Source organism: Citrus sinensis, chromosome 1 (genome assembly GCF_022201045.2).
Source record: "Citrus sinensis cultivar Valencia sweet orange chromosome 1, DVS_A1.0, whole genome shotgun sequence".
Taxonomy (NCBI): domain Eukaryota; kingdom Viridiplantae; phylum Streptophyta; class Magnoliopsida; order Sapindales; family Rutaceae; genus Citrus; species Citrus sinensis.
The window spans coordinates 21,537,896-21,562,345 of record NC_068556.1 but is presented as its reverse complement, the minus strand read 5'-3'; the positions used below and the strand labels follow the sequence as shown (position 1 = coordinate 21,562,345).

The window sequence follows — 24,450 nt, the reverse complement described above, 5'->3', positions numbered from 1 at the left end:
TATCATTTAATCATCCACCGGGTTTGAAAAAAAAAATATATTTTTTTTTTCTTTAGTTTGAGTTGTTACACAATAGTTGTGCCGACTCTATGGGCGCTCATTTTTTATTAATTGTTTTTGAATGCTTAAAAATGGAGTTACTGGACTGGCGGTATCAGTTTCGGGTTACGTGATTGCTTGTCGTTGTGTTACGTTATTATAATCAGTGGTTGAGTGACAACAAAATTCTGCTTTTTGTCTTGATCTATATTTACTTCTTTTCTTTCCTTGGTTTTTACTACATCTAATTTTGTATTTAGACTATATCAAACCATAATCATATTATGGCAACATAACACGATGATTGTAACTTAAAAATTATAATATTAAAATATTTGATAAATGTTAGTTATTATAGTTTAAAAGTTATAATGATATAAGTTTTTTATTTGTATGATGAAAAATATATTATATCTTTAATAATTTTGTTAAAATTATTATTTAAAATTTATGTTTACTATATAATATTTTTTTTTTATAGTTACAATATTTTTTCACAGTAGTTACATCACCTTAATTCTAAACAAAACCTTAGTTCTTAGCTAGGAATCAATAATTTTCAATTGTTTCTCATATTTTCAAAAGCAACTAAAAATATTCATGTTATTACTTTTGTAGGTGATCAATGTTTCTTCTTTTAAGCGGAAAAAAAAAACTACCATTTAATTCATCCACGTGTGGCGGCAAAAATTTTACCACTCTTTAACCGTTTTTTCCTCCTCAAAATGAATCTAACCCTATAGGAAAATTTTATAATATTATCTTTCTTTTAAGATCATATGTTTTCTAATTTTTGTAATGAGACAAAACAGAGAGAGTTTAACGTGTTGAATTCAAATATCGAAGTTCCAAGTAGGAAGTACTGGTCACATTAGAGGAGAATGCTTGTGCTTTCATTCTAAACCAGAAGTTACGTGATTCGAGTACCCATGATTTTTTAGACGTAATTGGAATTTACTATAATGTGTTGGGTGAAGATCACATCTCTATTACAAGCTCAAAATGAAGCCTGATTTCAAGCCAAATTTGGCTCTGTGAAGAACGAGATTTATCCGAATTCCTAGGATCCGAGTCCGCTTAAATCTGATCTAATGACAGTGAGAGATAATTATTGGGGAGAAGAAAACAAGTAACTTTTCCACAATTACAATAATGTCAATGAACCCATCAATTAGGGATGGCAACGGGGAGGGGAGGGGAGGGGACCAATCTCTCCGTATCCATCTCTGATATTTTACGTATGTTCTCGTCTCCTCTTTATCCCCGTCATAATTATTTGAGAGAATTTTCATCCTCTCCCCGAATAATAACAGGAGATTCTCGAAGATCCCCCATCCCCGAATAATTAATATATATTTTTTATTTTCAATTTTGAGTTAATCATATTATCTTACATTAATATCCATGACAAAAGTTACATACATTAAATTAGTAAGTAACGCAATATGCAAGGGATACAAATTATCATGAATAAATTAATAGTCTAATACAAAATTATTACAAATAAAATTGAATTTAGATTCAAAATTAACTTTTTCAATTGTGGCGTGGACACTTTATAAATGTGGATTATTTCCTTTACAGCACAATAGCTAAGTCGAAGCAAATAAAGAACAAATATTAGATTATATTAGATATTAAAATTGTGATTCGCTGTGGGCAATTATAATATCTAAAAATAAATAAAAAATATATTTAAATTTAAAATATTTGCTGAATATTAAAATTAAAACAAAATTTTTGGGCTAATAGAATTTACCCGGTTTTTTTAATGTCCTAAATAAAAATTTAGGACTTTAATTAGTTAATTAGGTCTAAAAATTTAATAATATAAATATTTTGATATTGTTATTTTTACCAATATTTATAATTTTATAATTCAAATTTTATAATTTATTTACTAATAATTTTAAAAAATAAAATTAAAATGAGGAAATTGGTAGGGGATGGGGATTCCACCTCATCCCCGTCCCCTCCCCGAATAAGAAATTGGATAAAATATTTTCTCCGTCTCTTCCCCGAATAAGAAATTGGGTATGAAATTATCCTCATACCCTCTCCGAATGGGAAAAATCCCCGAAGATACCCATCCCTTGGAAATTTTTACCATCCCTACCATCAATGGCTTCCCAAACACAACTTGAAATTGCAGACATTTAATGATCAAACCAACGACCGTTTCCTTCTTTCCCACTAAATTGTAACTAGAAAGAAAAAAAAAGCGATTTATTAATGATAAATAATTTTCCTGATGATAACTCTCCAACGACCTTATCATTTAATCCATTTGTTTAATCTAATCATTAAAACGATCATATATGTAAAACTAAAAAATGAATAAAGTAAATAGTTTTATTTTTAATAATGATACAAGCACTAAATGAAATGGACACACCATATCACTCATGTGCGCTTGTTTAATAAATAAAAAATAAAAAAATAATGTGCACTCTTTTAAAAAAATTAAAGAAAAAGTTTAGGCCAATGTCAACTAGAATTATTAATCATAAAATTAATTATAGGGAGATAATGAATATTTTAATGGAAAGTTCAACAGTATGCTGGATACCCAAAAATTTATTGTGATTGTTTTCACGAATGATTCATCACCTAAATTTCGTACTCGTCAATTGGTCTATGAAAATTATTATCTTGGCATGACTCATTTGCATGGGGTTTAATTATAAAAAGTGAATAAAATTTTATAAACGATTGCGTATGGTAATCACCTCAATTTGGTCTTATTTCAAATATTTTAAGGAAATGACGTCATATCATACGCATGCGTGTGATGGCTTTAATTGATATGTAAATTGGCGACGGAGGCACCAAATTTGACCACACAGAACGGGTGGTCCGAGAGAGAACGATAGAAGCGATTCTAAAGGTTTTGTTTTGGAGTGTGGAATTTGGAATTTGGAATTTGGTTGCGTCTTTTTCTTTTTTTTTGGATAAGGTTAAAAGGATAGAGATGCATGGTGTAAAAAGCAATAACTTTTTTTCTGGCATTCACAAGCAAAAGCACACAAGTATGTGCTTTTAGGTTTTTAGTGAATGCAAAATGATCAAAGGAGAGGAGGAGATTCGAGATGATTTGTGAATGGATTGGGTGATCAAGGGAGCAGCCGAAAGTTTAAATCAAATTCATGTGCGATTTGTGGACTTCATTTTTAAGAGGCCGCCATTTCAAGCACTGTTCATGAGAATTTTTTAAAAGATTGAGATTTTTGGATAGAGATTATTTATACTATAGTTAATTTGAACCCAACAACAAAAAAAAAAGAGATGATAAAAAATGAATTTATTCAGAGTATGAATACTGGTTGTATATGAATTGACCAACCTCCAAACTCCAATGTGACGACGTGTACTATGATACTATAGTACACGTCATAATAAATTCTAAGGTTGAATTTATTTTCATATTCAACCTTAGAATTTCAACCCAAAAAAAAAAAAAAACTTTTGGGTCAAACTTACTATGATACTATAGTGAGAAATTTAGAGTTGACACAAAAGGAATAATAGAAAATAATATTTAAACTTGTCCAAGAGATTGAAGAGATAATTTTTTGTTGATTGAAAAGAAATTCTCTATTGAAGGAAGATGATATATAACTTTTCTTCAATCTAAAAACTAAAGCATATAATCGTTATTTATCTTTTAATTATGATGATTTTCATCAACGTAGAATTTTTTTTTTTCTTTCATGAATGAAACTATGTACTATAAGATGATGATCAATTTGCAATATGCAAAAGTGGACTTATTAAGAATTCGATTAGATGGGATTGTTTGTATTAAACTAGCTGATTAATTCATACACGAGATTAAAATGATCATTAAAAAAGAAAAGAAAAGAAAAGAAAAGAGAAGGAAAATGGGGTTGACCTAGAAAGCGTGCAAACCCACTAATCCTAAAGTATTAACCCGTTACATTCTTTTACCAATTAAAAACTCCTTTTTTATATAATCAGTAAACTAACTGGATCAAATAATTATCAGAAAAGACGACAATCATCTGAGTCATTAAAACATTAACCTCAAGCAAAAAATAAAAAAATATCGTGGTGGATTGACTCCATCAAACACCGCCATGATGATTCAAGTTGTTTCTTTTTGAAATTTGGGTTCATTTCTCGTGTGATCTGGTTTTGTCTTTATCGTGATAAGTATTACACAGTGAAGAATAATTATCAGATCTTTGAAAAAGAAAATGAAAAAAAGAAAAGAAAAGAAAAAAAGTGTTGCTGCCACCACTTTGCAAGAAGGTTCGATACTCGATATCTGGAAAATAAAATTTTAATTTTCGCCCTTTTTGAGGGTATTGTTGTTTTAAGTGGCATTGGAGTTGTAGTAAAAGATTTTTGCCATTCGCATATTCTTTCAGTGAAGATTAAGAATATTCACTGATAGAATAGGCCCATGAAAAGGCCATATAGAAAATCAAGGAAGCCCAACCGAGGCCCATCACCAGTGAAGCTGGTGCATTATCTCATCCATAATTGTTAATTATACGTTAATATGCTTAACACCTGTTTAGTGAGACTTATTTAATGGCTATAGGTGATTATTTAGTTCCATAATTTTTTTTCTTTTGTTGTTTGGTTTTTTTTTTAGTAGAGTTTTTGAAAATTAAATAAGTTATTTTTCCTTTACCAGCAAAAGTTGTTTTAAAATGTCTAAAATGTCCTTTATTTATTTCATATTCTTATTTCATTCCTTTTATAAAATAAATTTAAATAGATTGCCTATTAAAGTAATTTTATAATTTTTTATAAAAGCTCTCATTAACAACTAAACAACTAATTTTTTTTTAGTAAAATCTCTACTTATAAAATCTTCACTAACAAAAGCTCTATTTAAAAAGTTTTATTTAAAAAGCTATATCAGAGGGAGAGCCTTAATCTTGATTCTTTCAAATTGGTGGCGTTAGTGATTTTTTTTTTTAAGTTAGTTGTAAATGGGAAATGCCATTTTGATGAAAAATTAAGTTAAATTTTTTGATAAAAAGGCTAAAATGTATTAACAAACAATAAGTTTATTGATAATTTCTCTTGTATATTTAGTCTTTTTATGTTTTCATCAAAATATGAGGATAACTCAATTATCCTCATTTTTTTTTTTTGTTGTCAATATAGCATTAGGGGTCCATCATATTCATTGAACTTAGTTCGGAAATTTACATATAGAAAATTTACCCATTTCTATAAAATAGTTATAGGAAAGAAATGAACCTTCAAGGAAACTTAAACTACTGCCCTCAGAAATATAGAAAATAATATTTTACATTGTGTAATGAGCATTATAAATATTTAAGTAATATGCATCCACTCAATGAAAAAACTGGAGCCATTGCTCTCTACAATGGGAAGGGTGTCAATTCACCTGACTGAATTAAGTCATTAACCATGCACGTGTTTCGTAATTGGTAAATGGGATAATAATTGAAAAAGGAAAGTGAACGGTCCGCAACATGAAGTGATCAAGAGAGCCAAGACGCGTGTCAAATTGACTAAAAAGGGACGCAAAGAACAAATCCCTCGGTGGGAACTTGAAATTAGAAGCCAAGCAGAAATTGAAAACTGAGAAGGGAAAATGTTCGAACGCCGATTTTGCTAAGAAAGGAACAGGAGAGGACCACAGAGGGATTGTTGCCTCGACAATCTCTCGCTTGCCTTCTTCCTTTCCAAGTTTCTATCCGCAATTTGAACAATAATAAACACAATTGACAGTTGGGTTTCAGTTAAGAATAAAACGGCAATTTTGCTTGGTCCACATTTATAGCAGTAGCTGTGTCCCTGTCTCATTATATACACCTTTGACTGTGACCACTCCATTATCATTTCTAATTTGATGAGTTTTTTTCATTTGTCACTTACTTTACGTGCACGACTTCATTGACTTTGTCTACTATGAATAGCTTCTTCATCGACTTCTTTAACCCCACCACCTTCCCACCCCAAAAAAAAATATTTATATATATATATATATATATATATTAATACTGAAAATGCCGCACACAAATGTTTTTAAAGCATTTCACTTTTAATTTTACAATAGCTTGGTAGTTATATTTGAAGCAAAATTAAGAGTGCCTTTGGTAACATTTTTGGTTGGGTACGTTTGGTTAAGCCATTTTTTAAATAATTAATATACAAAATTAGAGAACAAAATATTTTTATTTACAAACTTTTATAAAGAAAACTTAAAAACGTCGCGCGCTCTCTTCAGAGTTCGATTGACAAAGGGCAAGGCAAAAAGTTGGTACTGACCCACCATTATTATTATTTCCACTATTATTTCACCTTATCCCTTCAGTTTTATTTCTTCTATACCTTATCTTTTTTTTTTCTTTTATAGTGTGTTTACTTCTTGGAATAAGGAATGAGAATGGAAGAATGAGAATCAAAGTTATGTTTACTTGACAAAATTGAATTTGAGAATGAGAATAAATTATGTGGGTCCCATACAATTTGTGAATAAAGAATGAGAATCTCATTCCCATGGGGGGTTGAGAATGAAATATAAATTTACTTTTCTATCCTTATAATTTTTTCATATTTCCTAAATTACCCTTATTCAAATCACATATAATTTTATTATTTTAAATGTCATTAATAATAATAATTATTATTAAATTTTATTAACTTTATTATTTTAGTTATTATTAATAATTTTTATTTTTATTAATATTATCATTATTAACATTTATTATTATTATTATTATTATTATTATTATTATTATTAACTTTATTATTTTAGTTATTATTACTTACTGTTAATATTTTTTTAATATTAACATTTATTATTATTATTATTAAGTTTTATTATTTTAGTTACTATTAATTATTGTTATTATTATTTTTATTAATATTATCATTATTAACATTTTTTATTAATATTATTTTTATTAATATCATTTATTATTATCATTATTTTTATTGTTAATAATGATAATATTAATAAAAATAATAATAACAATAATTAATAATAACTAAAATAATAAAGTTAATAAAATTTAATAATAATAATAATAATAAATGTTAATAATGATAATACTGTTAATATTGATAAATTAATTTTTTTAATTATTAATACTATGGGTATTTTGGTAAATTGATTCTCATTCCCATTTCTCATTTACATTCCAGCTCATTCTCATTCCCATTCCATTCTCATTCCACCACATTCCCATTCCACCACATTCTCATTCCCATGAAGTAAACGCACCATTAATGTAACTACTCAACAACCCTATCTCTCTTTGTAATAGGATAAAAGTACTTTTTTTTTTTGTTCTTTATATTTTGGGTTGTAAAATATAATTAGTACAAATGAATTACTTAAATGCCTATAATAAATATAATTGTAGTACAAAATTTTATTTTGTTCTATGCTAATTAATTCTACATATATTATTTAATTTTTTTATTTTGTTTTAATTTCCTAAACTTAATAAAATATGAGAGGATTTTTCGAAATTATTACTGCTATATGAAACTTGATCTCATTTTGATTAAAAGTATATATATATCAAACACCCCCTAAGTTAGACACGTTTTTGTTCTATGTTCTTATCTTATTGTACCATATAATAATAATTGCAAAATCTAAAAGAAACTTGGACCAAATTGTTTCACTTAATCAGCTACCTTTTTATTTTTACGTAACAGAATCTTGCCTAAAATATTTTTTAGAATCGACTATTGATACCTTGCATAGATTGAAGAATTTATAATCAGATGACCTTATCTCTAACTTTCCAATTCGGAATAGCTCTTAATTGAGATATTATATATTATCAAGATATGATATTTACCCAAAAAAAAAAAAGATAAATAAAGTAATTTGATATGATTCCCCCCATTAAAAGAGCTTTTCTAATACCAAATTTGATCTGTTCTTATTCTATGAAATCTATATTTCTCAACTAAAACCAAAGTACTTTATTTATCCCAAATTAATGGATAAAGATTTTTTTATAGAATTGAAACAGACCTATGTGGTGGAGTCTTTTACGGTGTTCGTTTATCTAAATTAATATATATATTTATTCATAATTTTTAATTTTGAAATAGCATAATCATTAAAAAAAACTTGTAAATTAATGTAATTTTATAATTTTCTCAAAAAGAAGATTGATGATCAAATAACCAAAATATTCTTGTTAAATCTCTATTTACAAAACATTTATTAGACGAAATCCACGTGAAAAGTTACAGAAAGCGCACCTGTAAATTAACAAAAAAACATCTTAAATATTGTCAAAGATCTTCACGAGTTTCATAAAATATTAGACATATCTTATATCATAAGATTACCACTTTTTTTTTTTCAAATCAGCAGTGTAATATCTGTAATCACAATACAATTAAGGAATCTCTCAAAAAAATAAATTAATTAAGGAAAATGAGTAAAATATTAATGAATAAACTGAGTAGCAGTAGCCTAGAGGCCCCAAAGATGGGAAATTATGAAAGGGCCATCGGTCCATATTCTTTTTCCAAAAGCCCATTGACAAATTAAAGGTAAAAATTTATTCTCACGCATGGCAATTCATAACCTAGCATTGGAATTGCTATATTGCCGTGTATCTTCTTCTCCTTTAAAGGGGGAAAAAGGAAATTGTATCTTCTTCTTGTCACTTCTCTCATCTACTGACTTTATCTAATGTTTTGGGTTAGGAAATGTGAGGCGTTGTGCTAGATTTACACAAAGATACAAATTTTACATTCAAATTGATGTGACAAAAATGTAATAGAGAGATGATAAAAACAACTACAACACGTAATAAATGACAACTTAATGATAATGTTACGTCGTGCACATAATTCAATTAACAATATCCAAATAATAGTTGATTTTGAATGTTGATATGCTATTAAACATATGTCAAAACTTCTTTTGACTAAAAATATCAACTTGCCAAATTTGTCTAGGTGATAAACACAACTCAAATTTACGCTTTATATTAAGTAAGAGAAATTTGCTTTGATGTCAAGGGAAGTGTCAATTCCAATTGTGAGATATTCGAACTCAATATAGTGCTATTAAACATGAGATGGAAATTGTTTTAATAAAAAAATATCAGCTCACCAACTTTGCATCGATGATGAGCACAACTTAGATTTATACTTCAACGTTAAGAGGTTTTTGGTTTAACGTATGAGAAATGCATTGATTTGTATTAAGAGTGATTCCAAATCGATAAAACGGTGTTAAATGTCTTTGCAACTTGTTTTGATTAAGAATTCAACTTACGACTCTACGACAGTGACGGTAACAAGTCAAATTTTTTTGTTCCTATTAGGAGGATTTTACTGATATGTAAAGGATTAGGGGGGGCGTCGTTCTCATATTACTTTTGAAACCATGAAATATTTGACTCAATGACCCATTTGATTGTGTTACTTATTGATGGTAACCCATACGGTTACGGGAAATGGCTTGGGCTCTAAGCCAAACAAAACGCCGTTCCCTAGTTTCTCCCACCAAAAAGGTCGAATGTTAATAACAAAGCAAAATCACAGACCATTGATTGATCGACACCTGTAAAAGCCAAAGCACACCAACAATCTCCCCACTACGTCACCAACACCAAAAGGTGACAAGATAACCATTCACAAAAAATCACCACCATTCACACATTTCGCACCGCCCTTCCGGCACTTTCCCTGGTGTCGCACGTGGGGTATCATCCACGTGGCGATCACACGTGCATCCCCCTTGGCAACTCGATTGGGTCCTTCAATCCTTTTTGTCCATAACATGAGCTCGGATCTTGTGATTTAAATAAAAAGGATAATTCTGTCTCTCTGCCTTTTTTTTTTTTTTTTGGCCCTTTAGTAATATAGAGCACAAGGGAGCTTGTCGTAAGCCACTACTGTCATTAATTTATTTTTTCCGAATAAAAAATATTAATCACGGCGAGGTTAGGTCAAAATGATCCAAATTCCAACATAAAAAATAAAATAAACCCTCAACATTATTATATTTCATATTATATTATATTATATTACATAAATTAAAAATTCGAGACTCTCTCGAAGAATTTGTTTTGTATTGTTAGTTACAAATTAAAAAAAAAAAATTCCAAATAGGGATCCAATGATAAAGAAAGAATATAACATCTTATCATATATTTAAATAGTTTCTATCTAATTCATAAATGTTCTGCATATTTTGAGTTAATTCGCTTTGATAAATATATATAAAATGATAAAAAGATTCTTGTGGATAAACAGAAAATAAAAGAAAAAAAGTGTAAAAGAAAAGTGATACTCTAGAGCTCATAGTGGTGTAAAAGTCACTGTATGTTATACCCACACGCTTTGTCCCACTCTGTGGACTTTTTCACATGAACATTTTGTTCCTCCCGTCAAATTATTTTAAAGTGAATGACTAATATAATTTTTGGGTCTACAAAATATTTTCAATATTTCATCTTCGTGGACCCCTCACCGCCAGAAAGAGCTTAGGGGGCCTACGAAAATTAGCTTCGCTAATGCTAAATTATGCTGTATAGATGATGCATTATCTCGACTAAAAGCTTAATAACAGAGTCCAAACTCATCTTTAATACCATAATCTTTTCTTAATTTTCTTGTTTAATGGCCTTCTTCTTTTTCTTCCTTTTTTTTTTGTTCAAAATGATGATTTTTTTTTTAATATCGTATTAAGACTAAAGTCTCGTGTTCGATTTCTCTCACGTATAAATTTTATTTTAATTTCTTGAATTATTTTTAAACTATGGTCTTTACTCACATTTCATGTGAGGGAGCTTGTTCAATTTCTTTTAGCACTTTCATGTTCTCGACTTTATCCACATTTCAAATAAGGAGTCTTACTAAAACATATTTTTTAATGCTAACAGTTTAAACTTTTTCAATTTAGTGGTTTCTTCAACAAATATTACAATAATAAAATAAGACATAATATGTAATGTTTTTATTAGACGGTAACCTTTGAAACCAACCGTATTCATGTTTTAAATGTATGCTCTTTTTTTTTTTTTCTTTTTGACATGATTTTTTAAATGTATGGTACATTTTACTATTTTGTATATTACATGGCTGATACGAGATCATACCTTAAGATTTCATAGTTATTATAATAATCGATTGCCTTGTCGTTTAAAATTTGCAGACAAATTCAAATCAAGAATATATATATTTTTTAATAGTGATGTGTGTATAATAGGACTTGTTGATTGTGTATGCACATATAGATATAATAAAACAGTTGTACTTTCTAATTCATTATTTAATTGATGGGTGGTGAGTAGGGATGGCAATTGTACCCGCAAACCCGCAAACCCGCAAACCCGCCCAAACCCACCCGCCAAAACCCGCCCGTTGCGGGTAATTTTATCCGTTGCGGGCGGGTTTAGTATTATAAATTAAAACCCGCACATGGATGCGGGTGGGTTTGGTATTAACCTCATATCTGGTGGATACCCGCATGGATATCCACCAAACCCGCAATATTTTTTTCAAATATTTTTAATTTAATTTTAATATAAAAATGTATAAAGAAAATAATGTCATTAATTAAATTACCAAATAGCTAAAGGCTCAAAGTTGTGTATGTGTGTATATGGCCTATATCCTATTCTAAAGTCATAATCTAAAGAAAACTAAAGGCATTTTTCTTCGAATTAGTATTTAAAAATATTAATCTTAATTATTATTATAGGCATTGTGTTGGATGGGTGCTTATGGTGGTGAATGAAATGAATATCTTCTCTTGGAGCTTGTTTTAAATAATAATATGAAATGTAATTATTATTTTTAGATACTAGTTTGTGTTTTTTAAATAGATTTGTGTAATTTATACTTAAATTTGAGAATTTGTGTTGAATTGATGTGGAAATTTTAATTTTTCATTTACATTATTTAAATATAAAATTGAGTATGTTATATGGAATTTGAGGTTATTATTATAAATTTATATATTAAACATTTGTGATTTTAAATACGGAAACCCGCAAAAAATCCGCCGGATACCATTGCGGGTTTGGTAATTGTTAAAACCCGCTGCGGGTGGGTTTTTGTAAAAAAATTAAAACCCGCTGCGGGTTGCGGGTGGGTTTGGTAATTTAAATTTTGTGCGGGTTTGGGTTTGGTAATGGCAAACCCGCTGCGGGCGGTGCCCATTGCCATCCCTAGTGGTGAGTCTAACAAGAAAGAAGTAAAAGATGCCACGATGACATGTTCTTCCATTTACATTAAATTAAACACGGCCTAAACATTAAACATTCATACTTTTCCAAATAAATAAATAAAAATTCATTATATGTTGAATTCTGTTTCATTTGTTTGTCTTAATCTCTGGCAAAATTAATTTAATGCCCACTATAAACGGCACTAGTGACCAAATCGATAAATTTTAATTTCATATTTTATATTTGAGGTCAGATTTACGATCTAACTTGAGCATGCTAATTATTTTCCAATACCATTAGATATAATCAAGTATTTATATAATTAATTATAAGAAAATAATCAAGGAAGCTTTGGCTGGATGGCCAATGAGGATATTATTTTCTCCAAGTGCGATAGAATTTGAAATTTCAGATTTTACATTAGTTGATCAAAAACATGTTATTGGAAACAGCACGGTCAAATTTGTTTTCCAATAAATTAATTATATATTTTATTTCATATTTTTAGCGAAAAAAAAAATATTATACCAAGATACGCAATATATGCACCGTGCATCCTATTTTAAATCCCATAAACGGCGAATTATCTTCTTGTGATAAATCGATATATTGTACTATAATTTAAAATTGAAAAAAAAAAAAAGTAATTAGTGGGCGATATGGGCAAGCCTGGTTAAACTAAGGCGGATTATAATTATTAAACATATTTTTATTATATAATTCGTTATTTGCTAACGACTAGATAGGATATGTTTTGATTTAAATAATATTTAATAATAATCAGTGAGTCGGCAACTGATGGGTGTTGAGCGCAGCACTAAGCAAAGTGGAGCTGGCGACGGGCTGACGGCTAGGGTTATGTGTACGGTCACGAAGGAAGCCACGGAGGCCTAATGAGAGAGCACATGACTGTACACGTGGCAGTTCTTGGGGATTTCACGATTGCGAGGGAATGAAAAATTCATAAAGCGACAAAAGTGCGGAGGAGAAAGGGATCCATAATGGTGGGTCAACCATTTTCGGTATGCCCCGATTCTGACGTGGCCACATTTTAGTCACCCCACAAAAAAAATTGTTTTTTTTTTTTTTTAAATTTGTTGGGTAAAATAAAATGACAGCATTGTTTTATAAAAGTTCACACAACCCAACTTGTCAGTGCGGACAATAAATATCTTTATTTATGGAGAATTATAATGTTATCCAACTGCCACGTCAGTTATTGTCAACACCGCCTTGTGAAGTTATCATTTCCTATATTGACAACAGATATTTATCCGCGATGGGAACTCTGCAACAAAGATCCAAGGCTGAACCAGCCCCTTGACACGTGTCGTGTTTTTTGCTGCCACGCAACGAAAACGACATTTCCACGCTGGACAACTTTCTGCTTTCAGTACGTACGTAATTTGAACGCCGCCAAAAGCGCGTGGAGTAAAGCGGGGGAACGCAGTGGGGTTTCTGTTTTGGTGTTTATTTTTTCGGTTATCACTTTTTCATCTTTTGAATCCTTTTTTTATTTATTTCTTTCTTACTGCGCGGTGAAATTTGACCGAGCGAATTGGTTTCAAGGTTTGATACTTCGATTCGTTGGTCGCTTTTTTATAATTTTACGAGTGGGGCCCAGTACACGTCACCAGAAGCTGCCGCATCCCACAGAACGTGACAATAGGCCAACGCGAGGAAATAATTTCTACACCGGCAGCTAATGTGGGGTCCACAGTTCTCGGAAGTTCCGTGACCGTGACTCAGAGGTCCTTTCACCCGCTGCGAAGTGAATCGTGGCCGTCGATTGTGTACATCCAACGGTCTTGATCCAGCACGCTGATCGACATCCACGGGCCTCTTGGTTCGGTGCCAGCTTGGACTTGTTTGTGTCTTGGAATCTGGCTTTGGGGATTGTTTAAAGGTCGTTATCGCCACATCAGACAATGTTCAACGGCGTAGATCTTCTCTTTTGCTAGTTATGGTAGATCTTATCCGTGGATTTACCAATTTAGCTGTTTCTTGTGGGGCCAGATAGCGGCCATTTTGGAAATAAATTGTAATTTAATCTCTCACTGTAATATTTAAAAAGGAAAATGAAAACGTGGGAACTGAAATAATGAATTTGACCGGTTGGAACGATATTTTCTGCGGTCACCTAGATTCCTTTTGAAGTTTTGATCGTCATGTTTGCTTTTACCAAGGTGTATGGCAACCGGAGAACCGGATATAGCCAGTAACGACATCACTTTGGGAAATTCAAGGGCTCAATTTGATCGTGATTCGTGGGCAACAAATTTCTCACTCCTTCTCAGGGGGTAGAGAGAGACTACAGTACAAATCATAGTTTTTTTTTTAAAAAAAAATTATTTGTTTGTTAGAATAATATAGTAATATACCAAATCGATAGTAAGTGTAAACTCGGAAGCTTGAGGGAGAAGAAAAGGGCTTGACACGTGGTGATAATGTCCGGGAAAAAATTTAATAAACCTACTGACAACATACTAATCTACGGTCCAGAATTTGCCATGTTGGTTTCGTTCAATATGCATCGTTAGATCTGTCGAGATATCAACGGTTAAGATTATATCTTGTGATAAAGCCACGAATCGTGGCCGTTCAAAGGGCTTGTGAGTAGAGTGAAATAGCTGAAAAGAGGATGAGTCGATGAGATGCGAGCACAACAGAAAAAGAGGACAAGGGAGAGAGAGGCGGAAACGAGTATAGAGAGAGAGAGAGAGATAAGCGAAAGCTGAGATCTTTCAAGGCTAGTGAATCGCCTTGTATAGAAGAAGATCTTTGAATAATTTATTCGGTTTTGTTTTTTAAACCGAAACCACCGTGAAAACTCCAAATTCCGATGACTAGTAACTCTGTTTCCGGCGCAGTCATGTCACTTTTCCATTGATGAGAGACGAGATTAGAATCAAAAGCCAACCTGATTTTCCACTACGAAACAGAGATGGACAGAAACAGAGAAGCACGAAGAGGAGTTACTTTGGCCGCGTCAAATGGCTTGTCGAGAAGACGACACCGTAGTAATAGTCTTAGGGACTCTCCAGGTCTCAATTCTCACCAGATCTAATCTCGTTATTTTCTATTCAAACTAACCCATGTCGTTTCATCGATTCTGATTTGTGTTAATTTTTTTTTTTTTTGGCAGAAGAAGACGGAATATTGGAGTTACAAGAAACGGCGAGGCTAAGAGATCGGAAGAAAGACCGCGAGCGTGAGCGTGAGCGTGAACGTGACCGTGACAGAGAGCGTGAGCGTGACAGGGAAAGAGAGAGAGATCGGCTGAGCAGGAGTAGTAAGAGGCGGAGAAGCGATAAGTTTATGCACGGGAGTATGAGAGAAGATGGAGGTGATGAAACTTCAGAGGAGAGTGTGAACGATGATGAAGATGACGATGAAGACGACGGAGGTGGAGGAAATTCTTCTTCTATGCGGATGCTCCCACCGAATCCATCCACGTCATCATCGTCGATGTTGAATCATCATAACAATCATCACCACCATCACCACCATCATAGTAGTAATAATCACAATAGTAATAGTAATAATAATAATCATAGTCGTAAGAGTTTTCCGCCGCCGGCGAAAGTTGTTAGAGCGACGCCGCCGACGGTTTCATCCACCACTGCAACCACCATCGGTACCTGGAAGGCCCCGGATGAGATGATTGGCGTGTCGGTACCTAGAAAAGCCCGGTCAGGTACAGAGGTGGAAGAGATTTATTCTTAAATATATCATGTGCGTTTTTTCGATTTTTGTTTTGTTTGGTGTTCTAATTTTTTTTTTAATTTCAGCATCTACTAAGAGGTCGCATGAATGGGCTTCAAGTGGCGGTGCCGGTGGAGTTAGTGGAGAACATATTCACCGGCAACCGTCTACGTCACCGGTGAGGCCTAGTGTTCCGACAGTGATGGCCACTCCAGCTCCGGCTTCGCCCTCGTCTTCTAATGTTTCAGTTAGGAAAAAGATGGTCAGTTCAGTTTCAGTTGCTGGCTACTATTTACTTCAATATCTATTTTGAGATTACTTGAATTGAGTATTGATTTTTTTTTTGTTTGTGTTTTTAGAAGCCCAACGGACCGAAGCAAAGGCCACCAAAATCAACGACCAACAAGTCATCGTCATCAGCTCAGGATGAGATTGAGATCGAGATCGCTGAAGTTTTATACGGGATGATGAGGCAGCCACAGGGTCCGTCGAAGCAAGAAATTGGGGGTGCCGATTCGGCTTCAAGGGAAATTAGTAATAACAACAACAACAACAAGCCCAGCGGTGATGCAAAATCCAGAGTTTCTTCTCCGATCTCCAACTCTCCATCTACACTTCCTCACTCTTCTTCAATTTTGCCCACAAATTCTAGCTCTTCCACTGCTCCCATGTCTGTTATTGGTGCGCTTATTTTTTCAGCTCATAAAGCTTGGGTTTCGATTTTTTTCATGGTTTGTTTTGAAGAAGTGATGGAGTTTTTCTGTTTTTATTGGATTTGCAGCTCCAAAGAGGAAGAGGCCGCGGCCTGTCAAGTATGATGACGAGAATACTTCGATGTTTTCGGTGCGTAGCAGTCCCATTTCGCCTAGCACAAAGGTTGAGACGGATCAATCTGCCAAGGCCGAAGCTTCACCGAATTTGGAGAAGAATTCGGCCACTGCAGCTGCGGAGAATGGTTCAATTTCTTACGATTTGGGGAGCTCACAAGCCTCTGAGCCACAGCTGGAGTCTGCGAAGCCAGAGAGTAAGGCTTTGTTAGCTGATTCAAAGGGTTTGACTGAAGAATTGGAGAGTGGAGGAGGTTTGTGTGTCGCAAAGGAGGAGCCTAAGTCCCCCAAGAAGGAATCCAACGGTGGTCTCAGATCAGATGATGATCGTCGAGACAATATGGCTGTGAACAAAGCGTGAGTTGTCTTTTTTTCCCCCGAACCTTTTGTTTGGTTTAGAAATTGCTTTTTCTGATCTCTTTCTTGATTTTTTATGCTTCGTTGTTTAGGAATTCAGCGCCATCTGAGGTTGAAATCCAGCGTGAGGAAAAGTTCCACATAGATCTGATGGTGAGGATCTTTTCTTTAAAGAACATGGTTAATTTTTCCTTGTCTGAAATTTTAAAGGGATTGATGAGTTTTTTACCCCCCCGGGGTCATAGGCTCCTCCATTGAGATCGTCACCAGAAAGGGACGGTGAGGTTGACTTTGTGGCTGCAGATATGAAACCGGTGAGAGGTCAACAATTTGTTCTCTCTTCCCCATCTCAAGTTTCGGAAAAATTAATATGTTGATTTGGACGCTTTCAGGAACAGAAGCCTGTGGGAAAGGTTGATGAGAAGGAAGTGAAAATTGTCAAAGATGATGCGAGTGTTGAAGCAGAACAAAAGAAGGCAAAGACTGTAGCTGAAGAAAGTGAACCGCAGAAGCCAGCTGTGGGTAAAGAGAAGAATGTGGATCTTCACTTTGATTTGGAAAAGAGTGATAGGGATAGTGGTAGCGGTAGTGGTAGCGTAGCTGGCAACAAGCTGCAGCAGCATGTCCAAAACCAAAAGCAGCAGCAGCAGCAACCTCCAGTCCCTGAGAAAACTGGTAAAGTAAATGGGTCTTCTTTTTAAAAAATAATAACAATGATCTTTGTGAACATTTTGTTCTCTTGAAATTTGTCTTGGTTGGTTTGTTAATATACTCATTTTGTATTTCAGCTCAATCAAATTCTTTGCCTCTTCCACTCTCAATGGCTAGTTGGCCTGGTGCCCTTCCTCCGATGGGGTACGGATTATTGAGATTCTATTAAATGCTCTTGATGATTGGGAATCTGTGTTCATGTTCTGCTTGCTCTTTATTGGGGAGATGACTCTTAGTTTTATGTGCAGATACATGGCACCTTTACAAGGAGTTGTATCCATGGATGGAACTGCTGTCTCTTCTGCTGCTGTACGACATGTGGTTTCTTTCTTTCTTTTTTGGTTCTTTTCTTTTTTTTTGTTTTTGGGGGGGGCGGTGTTGTTTAACTACTAAAAACTGGGTGTTTAACTACAAATGTTTTTAGATTCATTTCTCCTCATAGAAGTTAAAACTTCTTGTGTGCAGCCTCCACATGTGTTGTTTTCTCAACCTAGACCAAAAAGGTGTGCAACGCATTGCTACATTGCTCGGAATATACACTACCACCAGCAATTTACAAAAATGAATCCTTTCTGGCCAGCGGCAGCTGGTTCTGCTTCACTTTATGGCGCCAAGGCAGCGTGCAATCTCAATGTTGTGCCTCCCACAGAATTGCAAGGAAGCTTTTCAGGAAGAGGTGTGAATACTGTGCCAGATAAGGGGCAGGGTCTGGCAATCTTTCCTAGTCATTCTGGGAAAGATGGCAAAAGTTCTCAGCCTGCCACCATTATGGATGCTGCACAAAGAAAGCAGGTTTTACTTCAGCAAGCTCTACCACCAGGAGCTCCTAGTAACATATTGGTAATAGGTCTTTTCTGCAATTTATAATTCTTGGTTTTTGTTCTTGGATTTTCTTTAAACAATGCATTCTTTGGTTCTGTCAATTTCAGCACGCGCCAGCTTTTATCTTTCCTTTGAGCCAGCAACAGGCAGCAGCTGCTGCTGCTGTTCGACCTGGATCTGTTAAGTCTCCTCCGGCCGCTAGTAGTGCTGTGTCATCCAGTGCATTAAATTCTGCCACAGTTAGTGCTACTGCAACAGCTGGAGCTCCAGCCACAGCAATGAGCTTCAACTACCCAAATATGCCGGCCAATGAGACCCAGTACCTGGCAATTTTGCAGAACAGTGGGTACCCATTCCCAATTTCTGCACATGTAGGAGCACCGCCTCCTTATAGAGGAACTCATACTCAACCTATGCCATTCTTTAATGGGTCTACTTTCTATTCTTCTCAAATGCTTCATCCTTCACAGCTTCAGCAGCAGCAGCAACTACAGCAACCTTTACCAACTCAGTCACAGCAAAGTCAACAAGGTCATCAAAACGCAAGCATTTCCAGTGGCTCCTCTTCGTCCCATAAACATTTACAGAATCAGCAGCAGAGGCCACATGGCAGTGGCATCAATGGTACCAGTAGTACTTTGCAAGGTTTTCCAACCCCAAAGAACCAACCTCAACTACAGATGCAGCAGCGGCAACAACAACAGAACCAACAAGCTCCTCATCAAGCTCGCCAGCCTGAGAGTGAAATGGGTGGCGAAGAGAGCCCATCAACTGCGGATAGTCGTGTATCTCGTGCAAATATGAACATTTATGGCCAAAATTTTGCAATGACTTTACCCCCACCAAACTTTGCTTTTATGACTACTGCATCAATGAGTGGTGCCACTAGTACATCTGAAAAGAAGCCGCAGCAACAGCAGAGCTCCAAGGCTGGAGTTGATTCTGTGTCACCTCAAACTTTTGCAATGACATTTGCTCCTATTAATGGTGCTGCTACAGCTCCTGGGTTTGACATTTCTTCCATTGCACATAATCCTGCTCTTCTTCAGAGCCTTCCAGAGGCTTTTAGGCATAACTACCAGATTGTGGCTGCTGCCCAGGCAGCACAGCAGAAAAAGAATTACCGTGTTTCTGAAGAAAGCAAAAATGGAGGTAATGATGCTTCTAATGCGGAAGAAGAAAGAAAGTCGATGACTGGAAAACCACCTGCAACTGTTGGGCAGTCCATTGCTTTCTCAAGGCAGGATTTAACTGATGCACAGGTTTCTGCAATGACAAGCAACACTGTACTTGATAGTTCAACACGAACCCTTAACCTTGTTTCTGTGCCTGCCCGGAGTAATGTTTCAGTTATGCCTGCTTCTATGAGCAATGCCAATGCTTCTGCTGCGCAGCAGCAACTGCAGCGGAGTCAGCAACAAATGATGCATCTTCAGAAGCACCAGCAGTTTGCTGCTGCCCCCCAACGAAGCAAAACCCCAGCAACAAGTAATGGAACTGTTTACTCTGACCATCTACCTGCATCATCTATGGCTGCAAAGTTCCCTAATGCCTTGTCTGTATTTCCACAAAACCTTGTCCAAAGTAGCAGCCCCCCATCTCAATCTCCGCAGTGGAAGAATTCTGGGAGGACAAGCACTTCTCAAGTTGCTTCACAATCTCTTGGCCCATCTTCCACATCATCTCTTAAAAATCTTCCCCAACACCAAGGCAGAGCACAGCAAAGCCACACACAAATATCATTTGCAGCTAACCCCAAATCATCATCCGCACAGGGGCAACCACCAAACAATAACCAATGTGCTTCTCCTCCAATGATGGTAGGTTCACCCACAACTTCAATGTCCAAGACTAGTGCAGGTGGAAGCCCGAGGACAACAGTCACCACTTCCACCAGCAACAAAGGTGGCCAAGCCTCATTAACATCTCAGCAAGCCAAGAATTCACCATCAATGCCTGGCCGGAAGTCATCTCCAGTTCCATCAATGCTTGGGAACCCCAATATCTCGTCTTCAAGTAGTACTGGAGCTAAGCAGCAGCAGCAGCAGCAACAAATGTCAAAACATGCATTTCAACAAGCACAACTGTTATTCTCCAATGCTGCTGCTTACTTGCAACCTCAAGGTCAACATGGCACGAGTACATCTTCATCAGCCTCAGCTGGAGGTGGGTTTTTCATCCAAAGGCATCGTGATCAACAGCTGCAGCAGCAGCCTGGCTCCTCGGCAACTTCCTCTTCTGGGATGCTGTCATTATGTACGCCAGTTACTCATTCTAATTCGGGCACTTCTGATCCGGCCAAGGCTGTAGCTGCAGTTAGCAATATGAAAGGTGGTGGCTTGCCTTCACAGGGTCTTGTCCATGCTGGTCAATTTGCTACTACACAGTCTTCTGGGAAGCAACATCAGCTTGTTCCTCCTGGCTTCCCATATGTTCATGCAGTTCCCACTGCGGTCCAGGTGAAACCAGCGGAGCAGAAACAACCCGCTGGTGAGTAAGAATTGTGCCCTGGTGCCTTAAGCTGCAACACTCATATAGGGAACAAAAAAATACATAGTGCCTAGTGAGATGAATTAGATTGCGGATGTATAAATTTTGAAGGGAGAATAGATTTTATTGCCCAAGTAAATTACAGAATCTGCATGCTCTCTGGCCGCATGGAAAGGATAAATGAGGATCCATTGATGAAAGCACAATCCGAAGACTCAGCATTTGGGTTGCGGACCCACAATTTTGGAAAGGAAGTTTGAAACAGTGGGGGAAAATGATTCTTTGTGAAATGTTCTTGAAATGTGTATTCAGCTTTGTACACTTGTGTTTATAATCTGACAAAGTTGATCTTGAAGTCTAATTAATATTTTATTGGTTTCGGTGGTGGGAAAGGATAAGCAATGAAAGAGAAGGTGGTCTCGATAAATTTTTTTTGTAGGGCAAAGGAGGAAAGAGGGGCAAAAATGAAAGAAGAAAGATATACCCTTTCCTTCTTTTGGCGGTTGTGATGGAGGTTCCTCATTTTTTTATTTGGGTTAAATTTTTATGTTCATCAAATTTTCTTCTCCTCTGTTGTTTTAGAATTTTTATATTTTTCAGAAATAGTAGTAGTAAAATAGTAGCATCTTTTATTTTTTCGACATTTATAAATATATGTGTGTGAAGTCACGCTGTCTCAATGTCTGGCACATAATAAAAGATTTCTCACTCTCAAAAATGTTTTAGATTAGTTAAATTTCGATGTCCCTATCAATTTTATTGCCTTGTTTGGTGGTGAATCTGATGAAGTCACTGTCTTTAATTATTTGGCCTTTGGAACACTATTTCATCAGCCAATGTCACCGTTCAATGAATCAAAATTTTCTTTCACCGAGAAGAAGGTGCTGTGAAGGCAGGGCGAGTGAGAGTGGTGACCCCGCGGGTTTACTGTTTTTGGGTGGAGAGAGGGACGAGATAAGACCAGATATTGTGTGCAGAGAAAAGGTGAGTTGGTTAAACTCGAGCCTAGAGAAGTTCGAATCGTACAGGCACTTGTTATTGGGGACTCATGTTTGTCTCCGTGTGGTGAGTGATGGGGCTGCGTGGGGCCCTTATCTCCCCACTTTAGTAGTGTACGAGTGTTGTTGTCCTGTCTATATTATTATATTATATTATATTATTTTTTTATGTATTTAATAATAATCTCTCTTATTGACAAATCACGAAAGTAGGGTTGTTGAAAAGAGCGCGTCCCTTTTTTGTTGTCTGCATCTTACACGTGTCCTCTGTCTGTTTTTTAAAGATATGATAACTTTATCTATTCTTTTGATTATAATAATATATTACATCGCTGTTGTGGCTTTTTCAGTTGCCAAATTTACCCCTCTATTCTTTTGATTATAATTTAAAATCATATTACTGTTGTCGCTTTTTCAGTTGCCAAATTTACCCCTTGCTGTGGTCCCCGATTCTCTTTCAGAACTCTAAAAGCGAAGTTTACACAACACACGTGTTTCTCCTATTTTCCCTTTTTTTGAAAGAATTGTCCTTTTTTGTGTGTGTGTGTGTGTGTGTGTGAGAAAAATCTATGGAACTCCCAAGCAATCAGAACTCGGATTCAAAATGCTAACTTTTAGTTAATGAAATACATAAAAAATGGTTAAGTAGACAGCTTTTTTTTTTTTTTTTTTAATTGGCTATTATGTGCTGTAATTTACATAATGTGGGTAAAAGGAAGAAAGAAAAATGAAGCTGTGATATGAATTAAACAGGGTACTGCGGGGGAAGAGAAAAGTGGAAACAACATCTAAACCATGCAAAAACGTGATGGGATTATGGATCGTAAATCAGAATATTTTGGACGGTTGTGAGGCACAGACGTTTCACTCGATCGTTCTCTTTCTCCCTTTTTTTCTTTTGACAACCTAAGGAAAGACAACGTATTGTTCCTTCCTTCCATTTTTCATTTTGGCAAAAGAAGGGACCTACAAAAGGAATCAATTAAAAAAGAGTGAGAGAGAGAGAGAGAGAGAGAGGGCCCACGCTCCTGCTCTCTATAGCCTATGCGTCGCTGGTAATATTTTAGAATATTGCGAGATTACGTTATCAACAAACACAAGATTGGGTTGTCACGCCCTTTACTGACCCCATAAACAATCACTGCCTAATTGTCAATCTTTGATTGGCTGAAATTTGTAGTTCTTCCGTTTCCACTTCGAATTTCTTCTTGTGGATAAACGGCACTAATATTAGCCTGTTAATCATGCAAAGTTCAGGTTTATGGAATTCTTTACTGATACATCGTACCTCATAATTACCTCTTTGAATAATTATCTATTCCCACTTAGAATAGGGCGAATGGCACCTTGTCTTCCATTAAATTTTCTTCAATAATGTTGTAGAACCCAACATTTAAGTCCCAACTTAATTCTCTATACCATGTGTCGCTCATTTATTCGATTATAGATTTTATAATTTATAAAATTATTTAAATCTCATTTAATAGATGAATGCCACGTTAATTGCAACTCAAACTGAGACTTAAATGTTTGGGATTATGTTTATTTTTATTTGGTTTCGCAATCAAAATATGAAATGTACAAATTAAATTAATGTGCTAAAAGGTCACATTTCCCTTTTCTCATTTGATGTGAAATATAGTTTTATAAAAAAAAAATTATAAGGGTACATAGCTTCAACCCGAAGAAATATCCATTTGTTTTGGGTGTTAAAAAAAATGGATGAAGAAAATATCAAATACTTTCATGTAAGTAAATATATAGTAGTGTTAGTTTGTTGTCATCAACTGGGCATCAAATCATTCCTCTGTTACGCAAATGCCAAAAAAATTTTCACACAGAATGGGAAAGGGAAAGAGCATGCATGCTATGAATTGCCAGGATCGATGTGGCCAACACCAACAACAATTATAGTTGGTGACCTAATTGGAAGGTCCCTTTTCGGCTTTGCCCATTCAGTTAACCCTCTTTTGATATTTATATAAATTAATTAATTTAAGCCCACGTCAACTTTAGCAGAACCATTCTTTCACCTGTGACAACAGTGCAGATTCATCAATGATCGACAAAGAGTGTTTTAAAATTGAAAGTGATTGCTTATCCAGCCAAAGCAAAGGCAGGCTTATGAGTGGAAATGTGTCAATGTTGATTGACGTACAGCTTTCTTTTTTTCTTTTTTCTTTTTCTTTTTAAACTTCTTGTTTTAATTATTTTTATTTGAGTTTGAGATTTCAAAAGATTTTGTAGGCAAATTCTTTGGAATTTGATGGATTATTTTTGCCCTTCACGTGGAAAAATACCTACTAAACGTGTAGTTTAGGGAATAGGTATGTT

General features: G+C 34.9%; 1 protein-coding gene across 4 annotated transcripts; it reads left to right on the top strand.

Moving 5' to 3' along the window:
* The first annotated feature begins 14,840 nt into the window (after positions 1-14,840).
* On the top strand, positions 14,841-21,759 carry LOC102620959 (protein TIME FOR COFFEE). 4 transcript variants are annotated; one of them, XM_006489298.4, is made up of 12 exons: positions 14,841-15,250; positions 15,352-15,903; positions 15,998-16,173; positions 16,271-16,592; positions 16,693-17,095; positions 17,188-17,248; positions 17,341-17,409; positions 17,488-17,770; positions 17,884-17,950; positions 18,055-18,127; positions 18,272-18,646; positions 18,736-21,759. In XM_006489298.4, the coding sequence occupies exons 1-12, from the start codon at positions 15,151-15,153 to the stop codon at positions 21,124-21,126; spliced, it is 4,872 nt and encodes a 1,623-aa protein (XP_006489361.2). In that variant the 5' UTR covers positions 14,841-15,150; the 3' UTR covers positions 21,127-21,759. The 4 variants fall into 4 exon arrangements, with proteins under 4 accessions (XP_006489361.2, XP_024958447.2, XP_006489363.2 ...); XM_006489300.4 differs by having other exon boundaries at positions 14,842-15,250; positions 18,055-18,115; XM_025102679.2 differs by lacking the exon at positions 17,341-17,409.
* The last annotated feature ends 2,691 nt before the right edge of the window (positions 21,760-24,450 follow it).

What these genes read in the sequence shown, in the direction of transcription:
- LOC102620959 (XM_006489298.4), top strand. Translation starts at nt 15,151, where the DNA reads ATGGACAGAAACAGAGAAGCACGAAGAGGAGTTACTTTGGCCGCGTCA. An exon ending in ACCTAGAAAAGCCCGGTCAG is followed by an intron (nt 15,904 to 15,997) that starts GTACAGAGGTGG and finishes TTTTAATTTCAG; the next exon opens with CATCTACTAAGAGGTCGCAT. An exon ending in AATATGGCTGTGAACAAAGC is followed by an intron (nt 17,096 to 17,187) that starts GTGAGTTGTCTT and finishes TTCGTTGTTTAG; the next exon opens with GAATTCAGCGCCATCTGAGG.